General features: G+C 44.6%; 1 protein-coding gene across 2 annotated transcripts in view; it reads left to right on the plus strand.

Moving 5' to 3' along the window:
- The window catches only part of SRFBP1 (serum response factor binding protein 1), a 227,921-nt gene that overhangs the window by 51,384 nt on the left and 149,366 nt on the right, over positions 1–27,171 (plus strand). For both annotated transcript variants that reach the window (XM_082275395.1, XM_082275394.1), the window contains exon 2: positions 14,189–14,277. In XM_082275395.1, coding sequence (XP_082131521.1) covers positions 14,189–14,277 — 89 coding nt within the window. The remainder of the gene's footprint in view (positions 1–14,188; positions 14,278–27,171) is intronic.

Here is a 27,171-nt window from a genome sequence, read left to right on the forward strand (position 1 = left end):
CACTTGCTCTCTCCATACTTGGGAGCATCAGATATTTTTTGATAACGGAGCATGGAGAAGGTAGTTGATTGGAGAATTACCTATAAAGAGACTCTGTCACGTTGCCCTAATGAGAGAGCATGGGAGTCTCTTTTAAAGGAGACGCATAGCCAAAGTTTTTTTGGCTGTACTTCTGCTATGGCTCACAGGAGTGCTATTCGTTCTGCACTTCTGTGATCTGTTTTCAGCTGACAGGAGGCTGTTGGCTGATGCCACAGAGCCAGTCCAGGCTCTGAAACGATCCCAACCATATGGTATGCAACTGGGAGACTAAACCAGCTGCTCTCTCACTCCCTCCACGGCCCAGAGCTCCAGTGAGCGCTGGAGGGTTAGAGCAGAGATCTGGTGATTGACAGTCCCGCTATTGAAAGTGTTGGTAGAAGCCACTTCTCTGAAGGGTCTGATCTCGAAATTATATAAAAATATACACTTAGAAGTGCTAGAAAAGGACAGTTAGCCCTCTAGTAGAGTAAAGTGGGAGGGGGATGTGGGGATGTTACCAGACGTCCAATGAGATGGTATAGTATCCTCAATAGATTCGCTACCTTTATCAGCAGCACAAAAAACTATACAACTCTATATTATTCATAGAGCATACTATACACCCAAAAAATTGTTATGGTTTGGGGGCCATCCAGAAGCATGTTGCCCCAGATGTGGGGCTGCAGATGGGGACTTGATTCACATTTTCTGGAGGTGCCCCAAACTACATGAATCTATCTGAACCACCATCCATAAAAGAATGGTTGAGGAGGGTTAATAATACAATAATAAAATAAAAATTTGTCTGTATAAGGAAGGGAAGTAGAAATAGATTTGAAAGGATGTGGAAAGTTTGGATTGAAACTCCGGGGTTGGTACCTGAGATTGAGAATATTTACAATGTTTGTTTTTGCAATGGGTGTATCCTATCCTAACATTGACACGAGGGGAGGGAAAGGGAAAGTAAAAATGTAATTTATATGTAACGGTCTATGATGGTTTTTGTATCATATTTTGTATATTGGAAAATAGAAAATAAAGATGAATAAAAAAAAAAATGAGACTGTCACGTTGCCTTTATTGGACAGCATGGGAGTCTCTTTGGCTATGTGTCTTTTAAAGGAGACACATAGCCAAAGCTTTTTTGACTGTACTTCTGCTATGGATTACAGGAGTGCTATTCGTTCTGCACTCCTGTGATCTGATTTCAGCTGACAGGGACTGTTGGGTGATGTCACAGAGCCAGTCCAGGCTCCGAACAAATCCCAACCATATGGTATGCCACTGGGAGACTAAACCAGCTGCTCTCACTCCCTCCACGGCCCAGAGCTCCAGTGAGCGCTGAAGGATTAGAGCAGAGATCTGGTGACTAACAGTCCCCAACTCACTAAACGCTGAGAATTGATTTATCCGTGGTCTTTGATTTCTCAGTTCTTAGGTCTTAGAAGCAGCGAGGGACTGATGCAGCATTGGATCAATGCTGCATCTACCTAGGTGAGTATTATTTTTAAATTTTTTTTTCCTTAACCACTTGCCAACCGCCCCACGTATATATACTGCGGGGCGGCGGCTCTCCTGCATGAAATCGCGTACAGGTATGTGATTTTGCTCTTCTGGGTCTGCACGCACACTCCCACTGTAATTGGACACAGCGGGATCTAATCAGCGGGTCTGGGGGACACGCTGATTGTTCATAAGAGAGGCAGAATGGCGGTCTGCCTATGTAAACAAGGCAGATAGCCATTCTTCTAGTAGGGGAGACAGAGATCCTGTATTTCTGCTAATGGATCATGGAGGAACATGGATCTCTATCATCTCACAGCCAAAGCACTCCCCTCCCTTTCACAGTTAGAAAGCACTCCCAGGAGCACATTTAACCTTTTGATTGCACCTACCCTGCCAGTGTCATTAGTACAGTGACTGCATTTTTTTTTTTTTAGCACTGCTCACTGTATTGGTGTCACTGGTCCACAAAAAGTGTCATTTAGTGTCAGATTTATTTAGTCCAGCTAAAAATCGCTGATCGCCGCCATTACTAGTAAAAAAAAAACTATCCCATAGTTTGTAGAAGCTATACATTTTGTGCAAACCAATCAATACATGCCTATTGGGATTTTTTTTTTTTTTTTTTACCAAAAACATGTAGCAGAATACATATTGGCCTAAATTGATAAAGAAATTTGATTTTTTTTTTTTTTACATTTTTTTTTTTTTACATTTTTTTTTTTATTGGACATGTTTTATCGCAGAAAGTAAAAACTATTGTGATTTTTTTTTTTCAAAATTGTCAGCCTTTTTTGGTTATAGTGCATACAATAAAAACCACAGAGGTGATCAAATACTAACAAAAGAAAGCTCTATTTGTGAGGAAAAAAGGATATCAATTTTATTTGGGTACATCCGTGTTAATTTCATCGACTAAATTAACACTATTTTAGTCTACTAAAATATGACTTAAAATAAAACAATTCAGATGACTAAAACACGAAAATTAGAAATGGCATTTTAATCAAAAGGCTATGACTAAAACTAAATTTACATCAAAATGAACACTACTCTGCTGGCCATTTCTAAATCGGCAACACAATTCCATCCAGAGCCTGTAATAATAGCACATTAAAGCTTAAACATGTATTGCACCACCGCATAAGCATAAGTAAGGGGCATCTACTAAGCTGCTGAAAGAGAAAAAAATTAAGAAAAAGGCTTTTCTTATATTTTTCTTAATATTTAATGTTGGTAATATATTCAGGTAATATGTGCAATGACATTACAGCCAATAGTGTTTAGTTTTCGGGTCTTTTTGTATTTCAAAGTTGCACTTCTGTTTGTCAAAAAGCAATATTTTTGTTTATGAACTTGGTTTTATTTATGAAGATGTTATATATCACAATGGCTAAATCTGTGTCTGTAGTGCATGTTCAAACCTTAATACCAAAAATAATAACATATTATTAGATTTTTACTCCAGTAGTATATAATTAGTTTGGAAATTCTAGGGAAATATTTAAATAATGTATTACAATTTACCTAAACCCATTCAATTTGTAGTTGACTAAAACGTATGAGATTTTAGTCGACTAAGCTATGACTAAAACTATTCAGATGACTAAAATAGGACTAAAACTAAAACAGAATTTTAGTCAAAAGACCAAAATACGACTAAAACTAAATTGAAATTTGCTGCCAAAATTAACACTGGGGTACAGCAGTGCACAACTGCACAATTGTCTGTTAAAGTAACGCAGTGCCCGATCACAAAAAATGGGGTGGTCCTGAAGGTGGGTAAACCTTCAGGGACTGAAATGGTTGAACCTAGACTTCTCTTTCAAATACTTAGTGCAACTAGAATCTCAGATTACTGAAAATCAGCTTAGGGTTGGTCAATTGGATCTGTTAAGGTAGACCATTTACAGAAGAACAGATCAATATTTTAGAGTAGACCGCATTTCATATGCCAGCAATTATCATGTCACTACATACCTCTGATATGAAAAAAAAGGAATACGTGTGTCATTAGAATGTACTTGTCTCCCCAGAATCATTAAAGTTTAGCAGATCATAAATTATGCTGCATGTTTATGTGAAAGCGGAGCTCCAACCTCCCCCACCAAAAAATTCAAAGTCCGCAGCTACAAATACTGTAACTGCTGACTTTTAATATTAGGACACTTACCTGTCCAGGGATCCCGTGATGTTGGCACCCCAGCTGATTTTTCAATTGACTCTCGGGTGCTGCTGTCGCCATTTCTTGTAAGGTAGACTGGCAGTGAAGCTTTGCGGCTTTACAGCCAGTTCCTTACTGCACATGTGTGAAGCATGCTGTGCTTTGTGAATGGCCAGGAGGAGGGGGGCCGAACTTCTGGGGGACCTCGCTGTGGCAAGATTACCCATAAGTAGGGACAGGTACCTGTCGGGAGGGGGAGGAAGCAAACAGGTGTAGCAAATACCGCAAATACTGTAGCTCCTGACTTTTAAAAATCAGGTAATTACTTGTCTATAGAATCATAGCGGCCCCCTTCCCCCCCACTGCGCATGTGTGAGATTGTGCAACTCAGGGAGATCGGTCCTCGGGGGGGGGGGGGGGGCGTATGACATGTCTCAGGAGGGTGTAGAAGTGGATGGGACTATTGAGGTCAGCCACACCTGGAGAAGGATTTCAAGGGGTGGAATGCATAAAATGGTACTCGTACAACCCCCCCTATACCCTGCCCAAAAAGAAAAATACAACTGGGATACAGGGTGGGGGAAGAACCAGTGGTTTTGCACTGTTTGAGTGAAGTTCCGCTTTAACATGCGCTTGCTTAAATTGTAACTTTAGTCAGAAAATGAAGTCCTGCTAGATCACCTCAGGCTGGCCCCTTTTGCGGGTATAAATATGTAAAACATTAAAAATAAGTGTTTATACTGTTTAAAATCCAATAATACACGGTCTCACCCTGCTCTGCACATGCTTAGTTGCTCTGCCATTTTAGGCATTTTTAGGCACTGCTGAGTTTGTAGAGGCCAATCTGCTGACAGCCTAAAGCAGAATTAAACCCTCTTATCCTTTACAGCCAAGGAAGCTGCCTCTGTTTAACCTCTTAAAGACCAGGCCTATTTCTTACATTTGTTACTTACAAGTTAAAATCAGTATTTTTTGCTAGAAAATTACTCGGAACCACCGAAACATTATATATATTTTCTTAGCAGACACTCTGGAGAATAAAATGGAAGTCGTTGCAATATTTTATGTCACAATGTGTTTGCACAGCGGTCTTTCAAACACAATTTTTTTTTTTTTGAAAAAATACACTTGACTGAATTTAAAAAAAATAAACTGTTATGTTAGCCCAATTTGTGTATAATGTGAAAGATGATGTTACGCTGAGTAAATGGATACCTAACATGTCATGCTTTAAAATTGCACGTACTCGTGGAATGGCGACAAACTACGGTACTTAAAAATCTCGTTAGAAAAACATTTTTTTTCTTATTTTATTTATTTTTTACGCTGTCCTTTTAAAAATAAGTCTTATCACTTTTATTGCTGTCACAAGGAATGTAAACATCCCTTGTGACAGTAATGGGCAGTGATAGGAACTCTTTCTGGAGGGATCTGGGGTCTAAAAGACCCCAAACCTCTCCTCTGCACTTCAAAGTATTCAAAACGCCAAAATCTGCTTTTTTTTAATACTTCAGAATTTTTTCAAATCGGCGCTGTTGGCTGCCAAGTAAACCGGAAGTGACATTGCAATGTCATTTCCGGGATACTACATTGGAGACCCGATGAAAGCCGTTTCCGGCTTTGTTCTGGCCTCTGGTGAGCCGGCGAGCGTGCCGGGTGGTCGCTCGGGTCTCCCAGTGGGACAAGAAACCCCTACAGAGCAGCAGAAGGCGGCGGGAGGAAGGGATATCCCCTCCCGCTGCTTGTGATAATGGCCGAGTGGCTGCTTACCACATTGGTTATCACATGAAAGCCGACCATCTGCTCTATAAAAAACAGTACTGGGATGATGCCTCTAGCTGCATATCATCCCGGTGTTCCGTGAGAATTACCTACCCGTGAGAAAAACCTACCCCTCGTCACTTCCGGTTCACGGCACTGTATGGAATGCAGCCGTTACATTAAAACAACTGGGCTGCAATACGAATCATCTCCGCTCCTGTGGCTGTCACTTCCCTGCTCTCGGCAAGTAAATATAAAAGCGGCGGCGGGTGTATGTAAACATAAATCACGGAGACGCCAGCCGCTTTTATATTTACTTGCCGAGAGCAGGGAAGTGACAGCCACAGGAGCGGAGATGATTCGTATTGCAACCCCGCTGTTTTATTTAACCGCCGCGTGGGTAGGTTTTTCCCACGGTACACCGTCCTATTTCCATACTAGTGCGCATGCGCACTAGTCAGCTCCTCTGTCGTCCCTTTAGGTATCCGGCCCTGTGAGCATGCGCACTGCTGCGCTGCTCAGCTGTTCCTGGCCGGAAGTGACGAGGGGTAGGTAATTCTCACGGGGTAGGTAATTCTCACGCTACACCGGGACAGCCACTTCAGCAAAATGATGCACAGGTACATGATTTTGCGGTAAGTGCTGCACATGTGATCGGTTATGACTCCAGCCATTTGATGGTTTGACAGTTTGGTGGAGGACACAAGCAAATGTGACAGTTAGCAATCCCAGCATTCCAGGAATGTAACTGTTTTTTGAAACCGTTAAATCAATGGGTTTAGATCTACTTTATCATTCAGGTGCTCTGGGCTTCAGCAAAATAGCAGCCTCCAACAAGAAGCAATATGTTATGGGTAAAGTTCCGCTTTAAAACAAGTAAAGCATGAAATGGAAATTCTCAATATGCATCCTGTCATCCTCTGCTGAATATCTATTAGAATGTATCTCTTGATGGCTGTTAATGCAATAAATCTGTGTTTCTAATCCAAGCCTTCTAGTAAAAAAAAGTAAGTTTCGTGCCAAATCATTTGTGTGGTGAGCTTCAGTCACAGGTTTCCTGTTTGTTCAGTTGTGGGAATATGAGAATTTGCCAGTATGCTAATATCAGTACAGTATTTATTGCTCTTTTTAAAGTATCTAAATCATCTTGAAAAAAGATATGTGAGTCAGCGCTGCCTTCTCTTTACATAACAATATGTGTGCTAAAGCATAAAATCTGTGAAATTTGATAAAGTGCTAGGTGCAAATCTGATTAATAAATATACAATAGTAAACCACAATGTGCAAAAATGTGCAATTAGAATCTTAAGCCCCGTACACACGTCCCGAATGTCGGCCGAACGATCGGCCGTCTTTTGTCCGGTGCTGTCCTGTCGGCTGAAAAGTGCTAAAGACTGCACACAAATTTTGTCGGCCAACAACAGCCGACTGCAGAAGTGATGTCATGGGATGGTTAACTTTCCGTGTGTTTTTTTTTTTTTTCTGAGCATGCCCAGTCTTGCTAATCTGCTGTTTGTCGGCCGAATTCTGTACTGAATGGCGAACAATCGGCCGTTCTGGTGACGGCCAACAAAAATTTTAAAGTCTGCACGCCAGATTCTGTTCGGCCAAAAATTCGCTGTCGGCTGTCGGAAGCATCATACTAACAAGCCTACAATCGGCCGATCGTTCGGCGGCCGAATATTTACGGCCGACAATCGCTACGTGTGTACTGGGCTTCAGACTGAATGAAGTAATTCCATAAAAAAACAAGTGCTTATCAATAAATAAATCAATAAATGAATCGGTCCTTCAAAAAGGTGCTCCAGTGCGGTAATTCACACAAAAGTGCTGGTGCTCCCCTAAGGTGACCCCACTCACCGGAAAGATGTAAATAATGTGCCTTGTATCTGGGTATTAAATAGGATTGTGGGTCCCACACTGATCATATATCCACTGGGTTGCTGGAAGTTCCACTGGCTGTATGCTCCTCATTAAACAAAACGAGACTGGCCCACCATGGTGAAGTACATAATGAATGTTTATTATAACATAAAAGAATAACACTTACAGAGTTGCAGGGAAAAAATAGCGATCTGGTCTGGTCTGGTGGACGCTGCTCCTGCAGCGTGCGTTCCACCGACCGGAAGTAGTAGGTACTGAGGTCACACGCTCTCTGCATCTTGAACTGCATTTATGATGTTGACACACTTTATATATGTTCAAATAGTTAAAGAGGTTGTTCACTCTGTAAAAAAATAATTAGCTGCTTTTAGGCTGCATTCACACATGGGCATTTTGAATCGCGGGCAGAATCGCAGTTCTGCCATGATTGTCGCACGATAAATCATTGCAAACTGCATCATTTGTAGCTTGTCGCCCAAAAAATATTCAGGAGCATCTTTTGGGTGACATGCTTCATGCGATTCAGTTTGCCGTAATTGCAGCACTATTTATCATGGGGAACCGGACCGTGTTTTTAGGTGCCATTCCAATAAATGCCATCTGAAATGTGCATTGTGGGATTTGTCATTCAGATATGGGCGTTTTTAAATCGCTGGCAGAATTGGGCAATTCTGCCCGCAATTCAAAATGCCCATGTGTGAATGCAGCCTCAATAACTGGACGCTCACCTGTCCCTGGATCCAGCGCCATCCTCACCCAGGCCAGACCTTCACTAGCCTTCATGTTCCCAGCGCTGGCATCTTCACTGTGGGCAGCAAGCTGTGTTGCTTGCGACTTCACTGTCTGCTGCACATGCTCAAGCCATGCTGCACTTTATGAATGGTCCCGAAGCCTTCTGGGACCTGTGACATGTCCCAGAAAACTGCAGGGAGGGACGGGAGGTAAGAACTAGTTATAACCCCCCCCCCACCACCACCAAAAAACAATATACTGTACATTGCAATACAAAGGAGGGGAAAGGAGGACTTAAAACAGAACTTTCCCTTTTGGGTGGAGCTACGCTTTAGGTGGATTGTTGATGCAGAAAAAATGCAAAGGTGGTTTTCGTGTTTTGTTTTTTGAGTCAAACATGGCAGGTGTTTGACCGGTGGCCACAAGAGAGGAGCAATGTGTGATCTCACCCGTGGCCATCCTTATGGTCTTACTGTGTACTGAGATCACTGATCTGAATGAAGTGCATTGTTTGTAAGTCTTTTACCACTGTTTTATTAAAGTTTGATCATTTACAGAGAGCACTAGATGTTATCTTATTTATTTTACATACCACGGACAGATGTATACTGCAATTACTATATGCTGACTGGAGAATCTTTGACCCCACTGGGGAAGGTGTATTGGGACCTGTCTGGTCCTATGAAGGTGTTGAGAGGCTGCTTATGATTGTGGTGGAGGTATTCACACAGCGGCACCTGCATGTCACAGTTTCAAGCACTTACAGCGGTCATGATTATGATTTTAATATATGATAGGCTTTCTATGATTTTCTCATGAATTTAGGATTTGTATATTCTTTTTTGCACTGCACTATCTAGACACAGGCTTGGTTTGGCCCAGGACAACCTGGGCTCAGAGGAAGTGGGTTTTGTAGATTTAGAGCACACATCAGAGAACAGTGACACCATGCTCTGCAGCAGAGGGTCGGTAATTATTCTGATTTTTTCCCCACAGATACATTTTTGTCCCTCTATTATATAGCGAATTGTATTGTGGGAAAGGTCCCTAAGATAATGAGCAGCCCTTGCTTTCTCTTGGAAAGGACTGCTTTAATAGAAACATTTTTAAAGCTCTCTAAGCTTTTAACTTTGGCATTTGGGCTGTGGCTTTTAGCTGTTTCCTCTCAAATTTACTATGTGTTAGCCACATCGCCTATATACCTTTTGGATTACAGTGGAACTACACTTTATCTGAGCTTCACAAAACAAAAACGCTGGTAAATTCATTTTTATTATTTAAAGCAAACTTGGCCATGCTTTATTTTGCTATGAATCACTTTGAAAACAACCCCCCCCCCGCCCCCCTAGCATTTCTGACCCTGGCCATCTTGTGTAAGGGCAGATGATTCCAGTAGCTTTTACATCCTGGAATCCATCTGCCCTTAGCTCAGGTATGCAGACAGGGGGTTGTGCTTAGCTGAACAAACCCCTCCTCCTCGCCTTCTCTCCTGGAGACTCCTGGGATGTATGACATTTGCCAAGGCCTTCAAAGAAACTAATGAAATGTAAAAAAAAAAAAAAAGTTGAAAGCAAGTAAATATTAAATATTTTTCTATCTACAAATGCTAGCAGCATATAAATTGAAAATAGTCAATGTTGTTTGAATTTAGCTGAAACATCATAATTTTCTTACCGTACAATCCTTTTAAAAAAAAATATTTTCTCTTTCCTTCATTGACGGATACAGCTCCTGATCATCTTAACCACTTCTGAATTGGAGGGGTTTGCCCCCTTAATGACCAGGCCATTTTTTTTTTCGATTCAGCACTGTGTTATTTTAATGGTCAATTGTGCGGTTGTGCAACGCTGTACCCAATTAAAATTGATGTCCTTTTTTTCCCACAAATAAAGCTTTCTTTTGGTGGTATTTGATCACCTCTGCGATTTTTTTTTTTTTTTTTTGCGCTATAAACAAAAAAAAGAGCGACAATTCTGAAAGAAAAAAAAAAAAAAAACATTTTCACTTTCTGCTATATAACATTCCCAAAATAATTTGAAAATCAAAATTTTTTAACATTTAAGGCCAATTTGTTTTCTGCTACATATTTATGGTAGAAAAAATCGCAATAAGCGTATTTTGATTGGTTTGTGCAAAAGTTATCGCGTCTACGAACTACGGGAAAAATTTGTTCTTTTTATTGTTTTTTTTTTTTTTAATGGTGGCAATCTGCAATTTTTAGCAGGACTGCGACATTGCGTCGGACAGATCGGATCCCTAACTGACATTTTTGACACTTTTGGGGGGACCAGTGACATTACTACAGTAATCAGTGCTTAAATATGCACTGTTACTGTAATACACTAGCAGAGAAGGGGTTAATACTGTGGGTGATCAATGGGGTTAAATGTGAGCCTAGGAGAGGGATTGTAACTGGGAGGAGCGGGGCTTGTGAAATGATCACAGAGACCTGTAATCCTACATAGAAGGATCACAGGCACTCTGATCATTCCAGCGAGAAGAACGGTCAGCTGTGTTTACAACAGCTGCCCGTCCTTCTCTCTCAGCGGGGAACGATCGCGGGTGTCAGGCGGCAATCGGAGCCGAGTGGGGGCGGGAGCGCACCGCCGCCGGCGTTTGCTCGCCCCCTAGCTGCAGGCGCGCGTCCGACGTATACCTACGTCAGTTTGCGCAGAAGGGGCTGCCTGCCGCAGTATAACTGCGGCGGGCGGTCCTTAAGTGGTTAACCATTGGGTTATACTGCCCTCTACAGGAGTAGAACACTATGCAGAAAAAAATCTTGACTACGCCTATGGGCAGTCCCAGGGGGTATACTCCCACTCTCAGCTATCGGCACTCAGTTTTTTTCTGCCTTGTCAGGAGTAAGGATCTAGTTCCTTGCTGGGATCTTGTTCCTGGCAATTTTTTTCCTTTTCTAATTAGATTTTTTCTATTTTTCCTTTGAGAATCTACAATCAACTGCCGGACTGGGCGATGGGCTGGATAATGTAGATCCAGTGGTCACCCCAGTCTGGCCAGCTAGTGTGCACAGACCAGAGCTGCTGGCTGGGTCGGCCAAAACAGGCCCCATCCTGGACCGGGGCGGCCAGCGAGTTAAACGTCTCTCAGGGACACATGTGACCGGGCACGTATAGTCCACGTCACAGTGTTACCCTGGCCGACAACCCCCCCACTTCGGTGGCGAGGAGGTTCTGTCTTGTTACCCGCATGCACGCTGGACTGGTAAGTAGATGGCTCCTTCCCTCCCGGACGGTGAGTGGGGCATGGGTACTCCCTGGTGCTTCCTCAGTTTTGCTCTGGGAGTGGAGTATTACCAGTTGTGGTGTTGCCCTTGGGTCTTGCCTCCGCCCCCCCCCCCCCTCCCTGGGTCTTCGCGAATGTGTTGGCCACGGTGCTGGTTTTGTTACGTCAGCGGGGTTTTGCGGTACTGGGCTACTTGGATGACCTTCTTCTGCGAGCAGTGTCCCCTACGGCTCTGGTGGATAACTGAAAGATTACTATACGAATTCTGAGGGAGTTCAGCTGGATTCTGAATTTTCAGGAGTCTGCTCTGGTTCCTTCCACAAAACTGGACTATCTGGGTCTGACTCTGGACTCGGCCTTAGCCAGAGTGCTTCTTCCTCTGGCCATGCTCCAGAAATCGCAGGCTGCGAGAATGAGAGGGTCTTTGATCTGGTGGTTTCTTTCTCTGGCCCTCTGACAGGGTAAATCCTTTCTCCCCTTGTATTGGACAGTCATCCCACGGCTGCCAGTGGCTTATGTGATCACCAGGGAGCACAACATGTATCGTGGTGGCTCTGGCAGTAGCCAGCATTCTATGGTGGGCAGAACGGTTGGTTCCAGCCCTCTCTGCCATACACATTCTAGGGGTGAGATGGATTGCCTATGTCGACAGACGTTGGACCACTTCATCCGGAGGTTTTTCATCAGTTGTGTCTCTGGCGAGCACTCCCGAGGTAGACCTGTTGGCCTATCGACTCAACAGGAAGGTGCAGAGGTTGGTGGCACAGTCTCAGAATCCTCTGGTGAATGCTGGTGGCTCACATGGTCAGTGTCGTCTGATTTATGCCTTCCCTCCTCTCAAACTTCTGTCATGACTTCTGCGCAGGATCAAGGCAGAAGGGTTTCCGGTTATCTTATTGACCCCGGACTGGCCTCGTCGGCTGGTCGCGGAGGTTTTTTTGGAGACTTCCTCCCAGGGAGGATCCTGTTGTCCCAAGGGCCAATCTCCATCCTGTTTTAAAGTCGCTGGTTTCAACGGCTTGGCTGTCGAAGACCAGGTGCTGTAAGATAGAGGTTTCTCTGTTTTGATGTTTCCTGTGCTGTTAAAAGCTAGGTAATCATCTTCTAGGTAGATCTACCATTGTACATGGGAGACGTACATCGCATGGTGCGAGTCCATAAAGGGCCAGGGGACAGCCTTTCTTTCTTTCAATGACCCTTGGCCACACTCTCCTTGGAGCATACCTTTTTTTCCAGGGAGATTTTTTGGTTCCTCCAGTGCGGTCTTCAATGCCGCCTTGGGACCTCAATTTGGTGCTGTCATTCCTTCAGAAACCTCCCTTTGAAAATACTTAGGGAGTTTCCCCTGCTTACGCTGTCCCTGGAGGTGGCCTTTTTTGGTGGCAATCACTTCTGCGCGCAGAGTATCGGAACTGGCAGCGTTGTCTTGTCGTTCTCCTTGGTAGTTCACAGTGAAAAGGTGGTTCTTCGCCCCTATCTGTCGTTCCTTCTAAAGGCCATCCCTGATTTCCATTTGAATGAAGACATTGTGTTGCCTTCTCTGTGTGCCAGACCTAAACATTCTACGGAAATTGCCTTGCATTCCCTGGATGTGGTTCGGGCAATTCAGGTGTACTTGAGTGCTATGGAGTCCTTCAGGAAGTCAGAATCGCCATTTGTGCTCGCGGATGCACCTCAGAAGGTGTTAACCGCTTCTTCTGCAACCATTTTCCAGATGGATCAGACAGATGGGGATTCAGACCTATTAAATTAGGGGTCAGGTTTTCTCCTTTCCCTGTTGAGGCGTTCTCTACTCGGGCGCTTAGTGCCTTCTAGGCTTTCCATCATCAGGTGTCGGTGCCACCTGTTTGCAAGGCGGCTACCTGGTCGTCTGTGCACGCTTTCACAAAATTTTATGAGTGCATGTGTTGGCATCTGTGGATGCTTCCTTTGGCTGCAAGGTTTATCAGGCAGCTGTTTAGAGAACCTGGTCCTCTTTGAGGGGGTATTATTTATTTATTTTTTTTCTTTTTCAAGGTGAGCTCCAGTTATCTGTTTTGGCTATGGTTTAGCCTTGGGAATTTTTTCTGCTGTTCCCACCCCTCATGTTTAACACTGCTTTGGGATGTCCCAATGATTAAGAAGATCAGGAGCTGTATCCGTCAATGAACGAAAGAGAAAATGGGATTTTTGACTTACCATAATATCCATTTCTCTATATGGACCCACCACTCTGTGGAGTTGGATTTCTTCTGACACTGCTTGTAACAAAACTGAGTGCCTATAGCTGAGAGTGGGAGTATGGGTTGTCAAGCTTTTTTTCTACCTAGTGTCCTATTCCTATAGGGGGCAATAAAACACAGTGTTTAAGAAGATCAGGAGCTGTGTCCGTCAATGAACATCAAAGAAATGGATTTTACGGTAAGTCAAAAATCCAGTTCTATGTATGGTTCACTAGTAAAAATGGACTCTCACTCACACACCCTCACACACCCTATCTGTCAATATTCCTCTTGACAGACAGTGACCTGGCTCCGCTTCAAATTCTGCCCCATAGCAGAAATGGAATGTTCTATAGTAAGTGACAAGGTGACAAAATTAATTTGTTTTTATGTTTCACAGAGAGTTGGCAAAGACACATTCATTTATTTGTAAGAAATATTGGAAGAACTATACTTTTTTTTTCTTACTTATAAAGTGTGTTTTTCAGGAGTACAGCCATGTAGCCATATTGCATAATTTAAAGCCCAACTCCAGCTTTCTCTGCCCTTCCATCCTTGGAGACCCCTCCAGATAGTTTAAAAGGGTGGACAGGTAAAAATAGTTATCTATGTATGCAACCAGGTCTTTCCCAGAAACACCAACATGACAAAATTGTCAAAATTTTCTTTGTCTTCACAGGTAGTAAAGATGCGGAAAGATGTGAAGAAGGTGAAAGTCCTTACTATTCGGAGGCTTACAAGAAACATTTCCAAACTGAAATCAAAAAAGTTAGTGGTCTAATTGTTTGTGCATATATAGTTTGTGTGTGTGTGTGTGTATATAGAACATTTCAGTTTTATCAGATTGACAATATTCTGTGCTTACATACACTTTTTAGTGTCCTCTTGACTGCCCTGAATTATTATGTGATGTGTATGTGATGTTCCCATCGCACACGTTCCTGGATTAGGCAAGACGTAAACGGGTCTTTCCTGTTCCTTTGCCAGGCATGAAAACAGAAGGCACTGTCCTTGCTTGATTGTCTCCATGTCTTCTAGAGCTTTTTGGGAACCCCAAACTTGTCACCCTAAAATGCAAACAAATTTGGGAAGCCAACTTAAAGGATAAGTCCAGGCAAAACCTAACGCTCAACCTGTCTTTGCCACATTCTAAACTTAATCTATCCAACCCTATAAAGCAAAAATCACTGTACTTGCCTATTTTGCAGCTGATCCGGTCCCACGCTGAGCTGTCAGCAGCTTCAGTGTGGAGGCGGGTGCAGGAGAGGCAGCCGACAATGGAAGCCCCATAGTAAGTCTATTGGTGACGTCACTTCCCATTGATTTCACAGCCGTTGTCCGTCCTCTCCTGCACACAGCTTCCACCGCTGGAGACCGGACCGGATCAGGTGCAGAAAAGGTAAGTACAGTGATTTTTGCTTTCCAGGGTTAGATAGATTAGGTTTAGAATGTGGCACAGAGCAGATTTAGGGTTGGTTAGGTTTTGCCTAGACTTTCTCCTTTAAAGTTTGCCCCAACCCAAACTGTACCTATTTTACTTAATCATAATGAGTGGCTTGAAAAGTTAATATACAGGTACACAAAGTAGTTTCCCAAATTTGGTATTTGCATTATAGATTGCCTTGCATTTTGTTTCCCAAGGCAGTCAAGACCTATTTCCAGCACAACATAGATCTTCAAGATCGCATTAAAGCATTTTAAGTGAACTCATCATAGCAGTAAAGTGCAGTATTTCTGGCCACACCTGGCCTATTTGTCAGCGAGCAAAACAAAAAAACTAACAGATACTTCCATCCACACAAGTGAGATGCATGGAGGAAATCTCCACCCCTGCCAGGTTATTGTATTCTGACAGCTGCAGCATCTGATCAAGAAACGTTTTCCATCATTCTATCGAGAAGGGAGGGCCACACACTGATCGCAATCTGGCCCATCCTTGCTGAACCAGCTGTATATCAATCCTCTATGGCCAGCTTAAGGTCTTTGTTTGGGTATAATACACTGAAAGAAGGAATGATGAGGGTTTTTAAGTCAAATATACATATATCAATATACAGCTGCAAGAAAAAGTATGTGAACCCTTTGGAATGATATGGATTTCTGCACAAATTGGTCATAAAATGTGATCTAATCATCATCTAAGTCACAACAATAGACAATCACAGTCTGCTTAAACTAATAACACACAAAAATGAAATGTTGCCATGTTTTTATTGAACACACCATGTAAACATTTACAGTGCAGGTGGAAAAAGTATGTGAACCCTTGGATTTAATAACTGGTTGAACCTCCTTTGGCAGCAATAACTTCAACCAAACTTTTCCTGTAGTTGCAGATCAGATGTGCACAACGGTCAGGAGTAATTCTTGACCATTCCTCTTTACAGAACTGTTTCAGTTCAGCAATATTCTTGGGATGTCTGGTGTGAATCGCTTTCTTGAGGTCATGCCACAGCATCTCAATCGGGTTGAGCACAGGACTCTGACTGGGCCACTTCAGAAGGCGTATTTTCTTCTGTTTAAGCCATTCTGTTGTTGATTTACTTCTATGCTTTGGGTCATTGTCCTGTTGCAACACCCATCTTCTGTGAGCTTCAGCTGGTAGACAGATGGCCTGAAGTTCTCCTGCAAAATGTCTTGATAAACTTGGGAATTCATTTTTCCTGCGATGATAGCAATCCGTCCAGGCCCTGACGCAGCAAAGCAGCCCCAAACCATGATGCCCCCACCACCATACTTCACAGTTGGGATGAGGTTTTGATGTTGGTGTGCTGTGCCTCTTTTTTGCCACACATAGTGTTGTGTGTTTCTTCCAAACAACTCCGCTTTGGTTTCATCTGTCCACAGAATATTTTGCCAGTACTGCTGTGGAACATCCAGGTGCTCTTGTGCAAAGTGTAAACGTGCAGCAATGTTTTGTTTGGACAGCAGTGGCTTCCTCTGTGGTATCCTCTTATGAAATCCATTCTTGTTTAGTGTTTTACGAATTTTAGATTTGCTAACAGGGATGTTAGCATTTGTCAGTGACTTTTGTAAGTCTTTAGCTGACACTCTAGGATTCTTCTTCACCGCATTGAGCAGTCTGCACTGTGATCTTGCAGTCATCTTTACAGGACAGCCACTCCTAGGGAGAGTAGCAGCAGTGCTGAACTTTCTCCATTTATAGACAATTTGTCTTACAATGGACTGATGAACAGCAAGGCTTTTGGAGATACTTTTATAACCCTTTCCAGCTTTATGCAAGTCAACAATTCTTAATCGTAGGTCTTCTGAGAGCTCTTTTGTGCGAGGCATCATTGACATCAGGCAATGCTTCTTGTGAAAAGCAAACCCAGAACTGGTGTGTGTTTTTTATAGGGCAGGGCAGCTGTAACAAACACCTCTAATCTCCTTTGTCATTAGTGTAGGGGACCTAGGGTTCACATACTTTTTCCACCTGCACATCGTGTGTTCAATAAAAACATGGCAACATTTCATTCTTTGTGTGTTATTAGTTTAAGCAGACTGTGATTGTCTATTGATATGACTTAGATGAGGATCAGATCACATTTTATGACCAATTTGTGCAGAAATCCATATCATTCCAAAGGGTTCACATAATTTTTCTTGCAGCTGTATATCCTAGTAATTTAAAGGTTATAGAAAAATTAAAAATGTAAATTAAAAAAAAGTAAGAAATGAAAAAAATAAATTTTGATTAGACCCTTGTATACAATTGCCCCCTAAGAGACAGGCCCCCTAGGGCACACAATATTCACATACATTACATTATGACAGCAGTAATAATAATAATAAAGCCAAGATAACATCAGCTCTGTATCAGCAGTGGATCACACATGTTTGTGTTTGTGTTACTATCAAATGCTGCCAAGTACTTTTGAACACACAGTACATTGTATAGTTTACAATCTACATCTGTTAGTGTACTTAATTTATTATTATTTTTTTTAATCGTACATTCTGCAATTTAAACTGACTCTTGGTGGGAGGTGTTGGGAGAGTGTCTGAGAAACTCTGCCAAGTAAGGCTTCCTCAAGCGCAATTAGCATTAACTTTGCGGTGATGGGAAAGAGTGAAACTGGATCCTTTATACTGTAAGCTTAAATTATGATTTTCTCTTGCGTTCATTGACAGACACAGCTTCAGATCTTCATAACCATTGGGTTATTCTGCTCCCTACAGGAGTAGGACAGTAACCAGAAAAAAAGTTTGGCTACGACTATGGCCAGTCCCAGGGGGTATACTCCCTCTCCCTGTTATAGGCACTCAGTTTTTTTCTGCATAGTCAGGAATAAGGACCTAGTTCCTTGCTGGGATCTTTGGTCCTGACAATTTTTTCTTTTTAGATAGAATTTTTTTTCTCCTGGATTTTTCCTGTGAGATCTACAATCAACTGCCGGACTGGTTGACAGGCTGGATAATCAAGATCCAGTGGTCTCCCCAGTCTGGCCAGCGAGCGCACACAGACCTTAGCTCCATGCTAGGTTTGGCCTGCAAGTTGAAAGTCTCGCGAGATCGCATATGACTGGGTCTCGGCCCGAGTCGCAGCGTTCCTCCTGGTTCACAGCCCCCCATTTCGATGGAGAGGGGTTTTGTCTGGAGTGGTGCCCGCCTGGTTCCTGGTATGGTGAGTAGCTGTCCCCCCCTCTCCCCCTGGAGGGTTTTTGGGCGGATGTGGGCCCCTCGGGACAGTCGGACCCCCCGGGTTTCCCTCCTTTCCCATCAGGCACCTCCCCTTGTCATCTGTCCCCCATCCTAACACCCCTCCCCCTCCAAATATGTTGGGGCTGCTTGGATAGTCTAAGCCACCTCCTGGAGTGGGGGCAGTATGCTATGCTGGCGATGGGGGGGATGCATCGCCGGTGACCAGACAATCGACTGTGCGGGGGAGGGTCGTACCTCGTGGGGGCTCCTGCCAGGGTTCTCCATCCTGCCAGGGTCCTCCATCCTGCCTGGGTCTTTCCTTGAGGCCTGGGTTCCCTTCTGGGTCCCTGCAAGCCTTGTGGTGCCGCCATTTTGTTGTATCCTGTGTGTTTCTTTACACGGCGGCAATGTTTGTGTAGTCCGGCAGCCATTTTGCCGTGGTTTGCTATTGAAAAAAGCGGCGGCCATGACAGTGAAGACCTCTGGGTGGTGATTTTGGCGGTGAGAGCCCCTCCGCATACCCTGGTGCTGACTTCTTGATCCTTTCACTTCCTGATCACTGCGTGTGGAATGCAGATTATCCTGGTGGCTGCAGGTGCCTGTTTCTGCTGGGTGGTGAGTCTGGTGGGGTTCTCTCCCTCTCCGCTGAGGATCGTCTTGTGCTTGTGCCTGGTGACTGGTTGGTGCTGCCAGCGCGGTGGGGGTTGTCTCTTGCAGTTTTTTACACTTTTCTATGTGTACATGCCGTTGTGCATTCGTTTATCAATTATTTGTGCTTTTTTTTTGTTTTATGTTTTTTGTTGCCTTCTGTCATTTACAGCATTGCCAGCATATTGTTGCCATATAGGCTTTGTCTCTGGACAGCCCCCCCCCCCCCCCCACTTAGTTTGTGAGGGGTTCTGTCAGGAGATGGTGCCTGCCTGTTCCAGGTATGGTGATTAATTGTTCCCCCCCCTCTGCCCCTGGTGGGTTTTTGGGGTGCACATGGGCCCCTCCTTTGGACGGTCGGACCCTCGGTTTCCCCTCTGCCCTGTCTTGCACCCCCTCTTAACTGTCCCCCCCTCACTTACTGGGGCTATGGGGCGCTTAAAGCTACCCCTGGGGGTTGGAACCGGGTGTCATGCCAACAGTGGGGGCGGGGGGGGACTGACCGGACAATCGATTGTGTGGGGGGGACTCACCTGTCACTCTGATCTCCAGACTGAATAAAGCTACCATGGTTCCAGTGGAGGATTCCCCGTCCTTTAAGGATCCGGCGGATAGGAAGGCGGAGTCTGTGGCCCGATTAGTGTGTCCACTAAGACCGGTGATTACTATTGCCCTTGTGTCACAAACCTTGACTGAATGAGCTAAGTTATTTCGCAGTGACCAGGAAGGGGAACAACTCCCCCCTGCCTCTGCAGAGCTGGCAGGCCAGTTGGTTCATTGGCTGCAGTTTCTTTGCGATGCCTCGCTGGATGCGGCTCCACTAGTGGCCCGACTGTCTGTTTCGGCAGTGGTCCTCCAGCGTAAAGAAGGCCTTGTCTGATCTACCTTTTCAAGGCACTCGCCTGTTTGGGGCTACCCTTGATGACTTCATCAAAGGTCTTACAGGGAGTAAGAGTACCTTTCTCCCACAGGCTAACAAGGGTAAGGACCCTAGTCGTAGACGAGGTCCCTCCTTTTCAGCACACAAAAGGTTTTTCCGTCTCTCAGGGTCACTTGACAAGGGATCCAAGTCCTTCAAGGCCCCCTGAGGTGGCACCAAGCGACCCTGGTCTGGCAAACAGAAATCGTGTTTCCCCAGACCTGTGGATAAGACCCCTTCGGCCTGAAGGTGCACCCTCACCCGTATCTGGGGTGGGGGGGGGGGGCGCCTTTGCCGGTTCCCAGACCTGTGACTATCCCGGAAACAAAACAAGTGGGTTCACAAGGTCATACAGTCCGGTTACAAGATCGAGTTTAGATCCGTCTCTCTGGTAAGGTTCTTCCCTTCCAATGTGCATCTGTCCCCGGATCGCTTACAGGCTCTCTTTGGGGCGGTACAGGACCTGTTACAACAAGGAGTAATATTTCAAGTTTGTATTCAGAACATTTTCAGGGTTTTTACTAAAACCTGTTTACGGTCCCTAGGAAGGAAGGCAAAGTGCGTCCAATTCTGGACCTAAAGGCACTGAATTGTTTTGTGCAAGTTAAAAAATTCAAGATGGAAGCCGTTCGCACGGTGGTGGCTTCCCTACATCAGGGGGATTTCCTTGCCTCCATAGACATCAAAGATGCCTACCTTCACATCCCAATATGTGCGGGACATCAATGGTTTCTGCATTTTGCCGTGGCAGAGGATCACTATCAGTTTGTTGCGTTACCCTTTGCTCTCGCTTCTGCTCCTCCGGTCTTCACAAAGGTGTTGGCTCCAGGCCTGGCATTGTTACGCCAGCAGGGGATATCGATCCTGGGTTATCTGGATGATCTGCTTCTCCGCGCAGAGTCTCCCACGGTGCTGGTGATAAACTTAGACGTCACCATAAGAACTCTGGAGGAGTTCGGGTGGATTCTGAACTTTCAGAAGTTGTCCCTAGTCCCTTCAATGAGACTGGGTTATCTGGGCCTGACTTTGGACTCGTCCTCAGCCACAAACTTCAAAAACTCCAGACTTCAATTCAGCTATTGCTGTCCAGCAAATGGTCGCCCCTTCGGACTTGTATGAGAGTTCTGGGACTGATGGTGTTGTCCTTCGAGGTGGTACCTTTCACTCAATTCCACACGAAAATCCTCCAGAAGGAAATCATTCTCAAATGGAACAAAAATCCAAGTTCCCTGGAGACCAGATTCAGCTGAGCCAGGTGACCTGGGGGTCCCTGATATGGTGGCTTTGGTCCCCGACGCTCAAACAAGTAGTGTCCAGGTGGGGAGGTGTTCTCGGCAAGTTTTCTGGGGTCTGGTCCCTGGAAGACTCAAGGTTACTGATCAATGTTCTGGAGTTTAGAGTGATCAGACTTTGCCTAGTCCACTGGACGGAGTACCTTCAAGGCTGTCCAGTGCGCATTCAATTGGACAATGCCACGGCCATAGCTTATGTCAATCACCAAGGGGGCACAAGAAGTGTCCTTTCGGCCTTGGAGGTGGCAGGCATCCTTCGATGGGCGGAACGATTTGTCCCAGCTCTTTCCGTTGTTCACATTCCAGGAGTAGAAAATTGGCAGGCGGATTACCTCAGTCGGCAGACTTTGGATCAAGGGGAATGGCCTCTCCACACCAGGGGTGTGCCAGCAGTTGTGCCTTCGTTGGGGCACTCCGGAAGTAGATCTGTTGGCGCCTCGGATCAACAGGAAAGTGCAGAGGTTTGTGGCCCGCTCTCGGGACCCTCTGGCAGACGCCACAGACACGCTGGTGGCTCCGTGGCGTCAGTATCAGCTGATTTATGCCTTTCCCCCTCTCAAGTTGCAGCCAAAACTTCTTCGCAGGATCGAGGTGGAAGGGAGTCCGGTCATTCTTGTGGCTCCAGACTGGCCTCGCCGAGCTTGTTATGCCAACCTGGTCAGGCTAGTCGCAGACGTTCCTTGGAGACTTCCTCTCAGGGATGATCTACTGTCTCAAGGGCCAATCTTCCATCCTGTTTTAGTCACTGGCTTTGACGGCTTGGCTGTTGAAAGCCAGGTGCTGAAGGACAAGTGATTGTCTGCTGCAGTGATTCCCACTCTGCCTAAAGTGAGAAAAGAGACTTCTAGAAAGATCTATCATCGTACGTGGAAGTCATATATTGCATGGTGTGAGTCTCTTGTTCACTCTTACTCAGTGGCTTGGATCTTGGCCTTCCTTCAATGGGGAGTTGATCAAAAATTGGCCTTGAGTACTATCAAGGGTCAGGTTTCGGCTATGGCAGTTTTCTTCCAAAGGCCACTAGCCACCCATTCCCTGGTGCGTAACTTTATCCAGGGGGTGTGACACTTGGCACCTCCGGTGCGACCTCCGTTGCCACCTTGGGATCCTAATTTGGTGCTGTCGGTTCTCCAGAAACCTCCCTGTGTAAATTTTGGGGAGATTCCCCGGCTTACCTTATCCCAGAAGGTGGCCTTCTTGGTGGCTATTACTCCGGTGGCGGTAATAGCCATGGCGGTGTTGTCCTGTCATTCTCACTATCTGTAGGTTCACAGGGATAAAGTGGTGCTTCCTCCGGACCGGTCCTTCCTTTTTAGAAGGTGGTTTCCAGTTTTCACCTAAATGAGGACATTGTGCTACCCTCCTTGTGTCCTAAGCCTAAACATCCTAAGGAATTTTCACTGCATACTTTGGATGTGGTTCCGGCAATCAGGGTGTACTTGGTGACTACTGAGTGTTTTCGAAAGTCAGATTTGCTCTTTGTTCTCACGGATGGACCAAAGAAAGGGCTGTCTGCGTCTGGTGCGACTATTTCCAGATGGATCAGACAGACAGTTGTGTAGGTTTATTCAATTAAGGGTCAGGCACACTCTACTCGAGCGCTTAGTGCTTCCTGGGCCTTTTCGCCATCAGGCATCTGTGGTTTAGGTTTGCAAGGTTACCTGGTCGTCTGTTCATATCTTCACAAAGTTTTATAAGGTGGGTGTGCTGGCATTTGCAGATGCCTTCTTTGGCCGCAAAGTTTTATAGGCTGCCGTTTAAGGGTGTTTTAGTCTCCCTTTAGGGTGTTTTATGTTTTTCAGGTGGGTCTCATCTTATTGTTCTGATGAGCTCTATGTTGCCTGGTTGGCTATGGTTCAGCCTTGGGAAATAATTTTCTGCTGTTCCCACCTTTTTTTGGCACTGCTTTGGGACTGTTAAGAAAAACAGAGATTGCGTCCGTCAATGAACGATAGAGAAAATTGGATTTTTGTCTTACCGTAAAATCCTTTTCTCTGAAGTTCATTGATGCCCCTATATTTTGAATGGGGTTGGTATTTTCTCTGACACTGCTTTGTTACAAAACTGACCTTCTATAGCAGAGAGAGGGTGTATACCTCCTGGTACTGCCCATAGGGGTAGCCAGAACTTTTTTTCTGCCTAGTGTCCTACTCCAGTAGAGGGCAGTATAACCCTACTGTTAAGAAGACCAGAGACTGTGTCCGTCAATGAGATTCAGAGAAAAGGATTTTACGGTAAGACAAAAATCCAATTTTCTTGGCCATTTTTCAAAGAATATGAATGATAACACAAAAAGTTTTCTTTCACTCGTGGTTAGTGTTTGGCTGAAGCCATTTATTATCAATCAACTGTGTTTACTCTTTTTAAATCATAATATCAAAACAGAAACTACCCAAATGACCCTGATCAAAAGTTTACATACCCTGGTGATTTTGGCCTGATAACATGCACACAAGTTGACACAAAGGGGTTTGAATGGCTAAAAAAGGTAACCATCCTCACCTATGATCTGTTTACTTGTAATTAGTGTGTGAGTTTCTGGACTCCAGTCCTGACAGAACCTTGCATCTTTCATCCAGTGTTGCACTGACCTTTCTGAATTCTGAGTCATGGGGAAAGCATAAGAATTGTCAAAGGATCTGTGGGAAAAGGTGGGTAAACTGTATAAAACAAGAAAGCGATATAAAAAGATATCCAAGGAATTGAGAATGCATATTAGCAGTGTTCAAACTCTAATCAAGAAGTGGAAAATGAGGGGTTCTGGGGAAATCCATTAGTATGCAAATGCCACAAAGTATTCCGCTTACAATACGCCAAACAGCACAGAGACAAGCCTCAAACCTTCTGGCACAAAATCATTTGGAGTGATGAGACCAAAACTGAGTTTTTTGGCCACAACCATAAACGCTACATTTGGAGAGGAGTCAACAAGGCCTATGATGAAAGGTACACCATTCCTACTGTGAAACACGGAGGTGGATCACTGTGTTTTGGGGATGTGTGAGCTACAAAGGCACAGGAAATTTGGTCAGAATTGATGGCAAGATGAATGCAGTATGTTATCAAAAAATACTGGAGGAAAATTTGCATTCATCAGCCTGGAAGCTGCGCATGGGACGTACTTGGATATTCCAACATGACAATGATCCTAAACACAAGGCCAAGTCGACCTGTCTTAGGCTACAGCAGAATAAAGTGAAGGTTCTGGAGTAGCCATCTCAGTCTCCTGACCTCAATATCATTGAGCCACTCTGGGGAGATCTCAAAAGTGCAGTTCATGCAAGACAGCCAAAGAATTTACAGGAACCGGAGGCTTTTTGCTAGGAAGAATGGGCAACTTTACCATCTGAGAAGATAAAGAGCCTAATCCACAAATACCACAAAAGACTTCAAGCTGTCATTGATGTTAAAAGGGGCAATACACATTATTCAGAACTGGAGTATGTAAACTTTTGATCACGGTCATTTGGGTAGTTTCTGTTGTCATTATGATTTAAAAAGAGTAAACACAGTTGATTAATAATAAATGGCTTCAGCCAAACCCTAAACATGAGTGAAAGAAAGTTTTTTTTTTTTTTTTGTGCAAGTATTCATGTTCTCTGAAAAATGACCGAGAAATCCTAAATTCTGCCGGTATGTAAACTTATGAGCACAACTGTAGGTCTAATACAAGGTAAACACTTTAAAGAGGAAGTGCACTATAAAAACAAATCCTGTAGCTGGTGACTTTTAATAAAATTACACCTCTCTGTCCATGGATCCAGCACTATCCTCATTTAGGCTTGTTCTTCACGAGCCTTTGGGTTCCTGGCGCTGGCATCCTAATTGTGGGCAGCTGGCTATGCTGCTTTTGGCTTTACAGTCGGCTGCCCACTGCGCATGTGCAAGCTGATCTGCACCTTGTGAATGGTCTTGTAGTCTTCAGGACCAGGGACGTGTCCCAAAAGACTACGAGGAGGGAGGAGAAGAGGAGTATTACTACTTCGATTGCCTAGGCCAGGGTTTTCAAACTCAGTTTCCTTGTGGGCTGCATTAGCGTTATGGTTGCCCAAATGCCTGGTTGTATCTTTAAGACTAGATGTACCTCACCCCCTCTTACATCAGGTGTCAAGAGCCCCCCTCCCTCCATTATCAGAAGTCAAGAGTCTATCACCCTCCCTTACATCTCAGTCTACCCCCTTTACCCTGTGCTGCTGCTGGCAAGAAGCTGGGGGTGAAGCTGGGAAGCAGAAAGTTCAGGGTCTGGAGGAGGGCTGTTGTCAGTTGCCAGAGTCTGCTGAATGCTGAGATCAGGGGAGGTCGAGACAAGGGGGTGTTGGTGCCACACAGAGAGGCGCAGGATCTGTGGGATAGGTTCTGTCCTCCTCTCTACTGCCAACTGCTAAGACAAGATGGGGGGGGCACTCTTTCTGTGGAGGTCAGTAGAAGAAAAGGGTGTAATTATGCCACCCAACATTTGAAATAAACAAGGTAGTTTGGTGCTCATCCCAATTGGTCTCTTTAGAAGCTGGGTCATATCCTGAATAAAGAAAAATAATTGACAAAAAAAAAGATTTAAAAAAAAAATAGCTAGTAAAATAGTTTCTTGCTAAAGAAAAGACATCCATGCTCCTAGCACACCAGCAAAAAACTGAGGTATGGGAGTGGGAAAGGTATACCAGGCTGGTGACTGTTTTTTCCTTTGACAATGTCCAAATCCACCTGTAGACGGCAGTGTAACCCAAGTATCTCTGAATCGCGTGTCCTCAATGGACAAAAAAGAAATAGACCTGTCAGTAGACCTGAAAAAAATATGTAGAAACAGACTCTACTCTTACTAAAAATAGAACAAAACGTGCTCCCAAAACCCCTAATGTGGCCTAAAGCCTTGGCCAGTGATCAAATTGTGGCACATAAGGCTATCAAGGTAGATGCTTCACACCATCAGCAGGACTTTCCATAGGAATATATAGAAATTTTATTTTAGAGAGGGAAACCAGAAATCTTAGTGTATAGCAGAGCTTCTGGCAGTCAGACTTTGACTGGACATTCATAGTAACATCTCTGTCAGTGGTGTTTAGTTAGTAATATGATGTGTGGAGGTTCACACTTTATCTTCCTCTTCCTTAACCAAAAAAAAAAAATAGGTAAGATTCCTATATTTTTTGCAGTATACAAATAGGCTTCAAGTAGAACTAAAGGCATAACTTTTTTCTCTTTCATCCATTGATAGACACAGCAAGATATCTTCATTTATCTAATGGGTTATTCTGCGCTTTTTAGGAATAGGACACTAGAGGGAAAAGGGTTAACAAAGTTAACAGAACTTTAACTATGCCCATGGGGCAGTTCCAGGTGGTATACTCCCACTGCTCTAGGATTCTGTTTTTTTTCTTTCTGCCTAGTCAGGAGTAAGGACTTAGCTCCTTGCTGGGATCTCTGGTTCTGGCATTTTTTTCCTTTTAAACTGAATTTCTCTATTGTTCATTGACGGACGCAGTTCTCTCTGATTCATATCAATAGGGTAATACTGCCCCCTACAGGAGTAGGACAATAGGCAGAAAAAAAGTTCTGGCTACGCCTATGGTACACCCTCTCTCTTCCTGCATAGTATGTCAGTTTTAATCTGCCTAGTCAGAAGTAAGGACCTAGTTCTTTGCTGGGATCTGTGGTCCTGGCATAAAGTATTTTTCTTATGTAGATTTTTTTAGCTAGCCTTTTTTCTCCGGAATTTTTTCCTGTGAGACCTTCTGGCAATTATGCCGGGCTGGGCGTCGGGCTGGATCCCTATATCCAGTGGTCACCCCAGTCTGGCCAGAGAGCGTGTGCAGGCCCTAGCTCTGCGCTGGGTCGGCCGCGACATAGTCCCACTGGACTGGGACTGGTCCCGCGAGTTAAACGTCTCGCCAGTACGCACACGACAGGGTCTAGGCTTATGTCGCAGCATTCCTATTTGGCCGACAGCCCCCCCCCACTTTGGTAGCGTGGGGTCCTGTCAGGATATGGCGCTCGCCTGTGTTCCTGGTATGGTGAGTAAACGTCCCCCCCTCTTCCCTGGCAAATTTTGGGGTGGACGCGGGCCCCCTCCCTGGGTTGGTCAGACCCTCACACTCCAGGGTTTCCCTCTATCCTGTTGTGACTCCCCCCCCCCCCTCCATGTGGGGGACTGTTTGGGCCTAC

Source organism: Pelophylax lessonae (genome assembly GCF_965119305.1).
Source record: "Pelophylax lessonae genome assembly, chromosome: 1".
NCBI classification, from domain to species: Eukaryota; Metazoa; Chordata; class Amphibia; order Anura; family Ranidae; genus Pelophylax; species Pelophylax lessonae.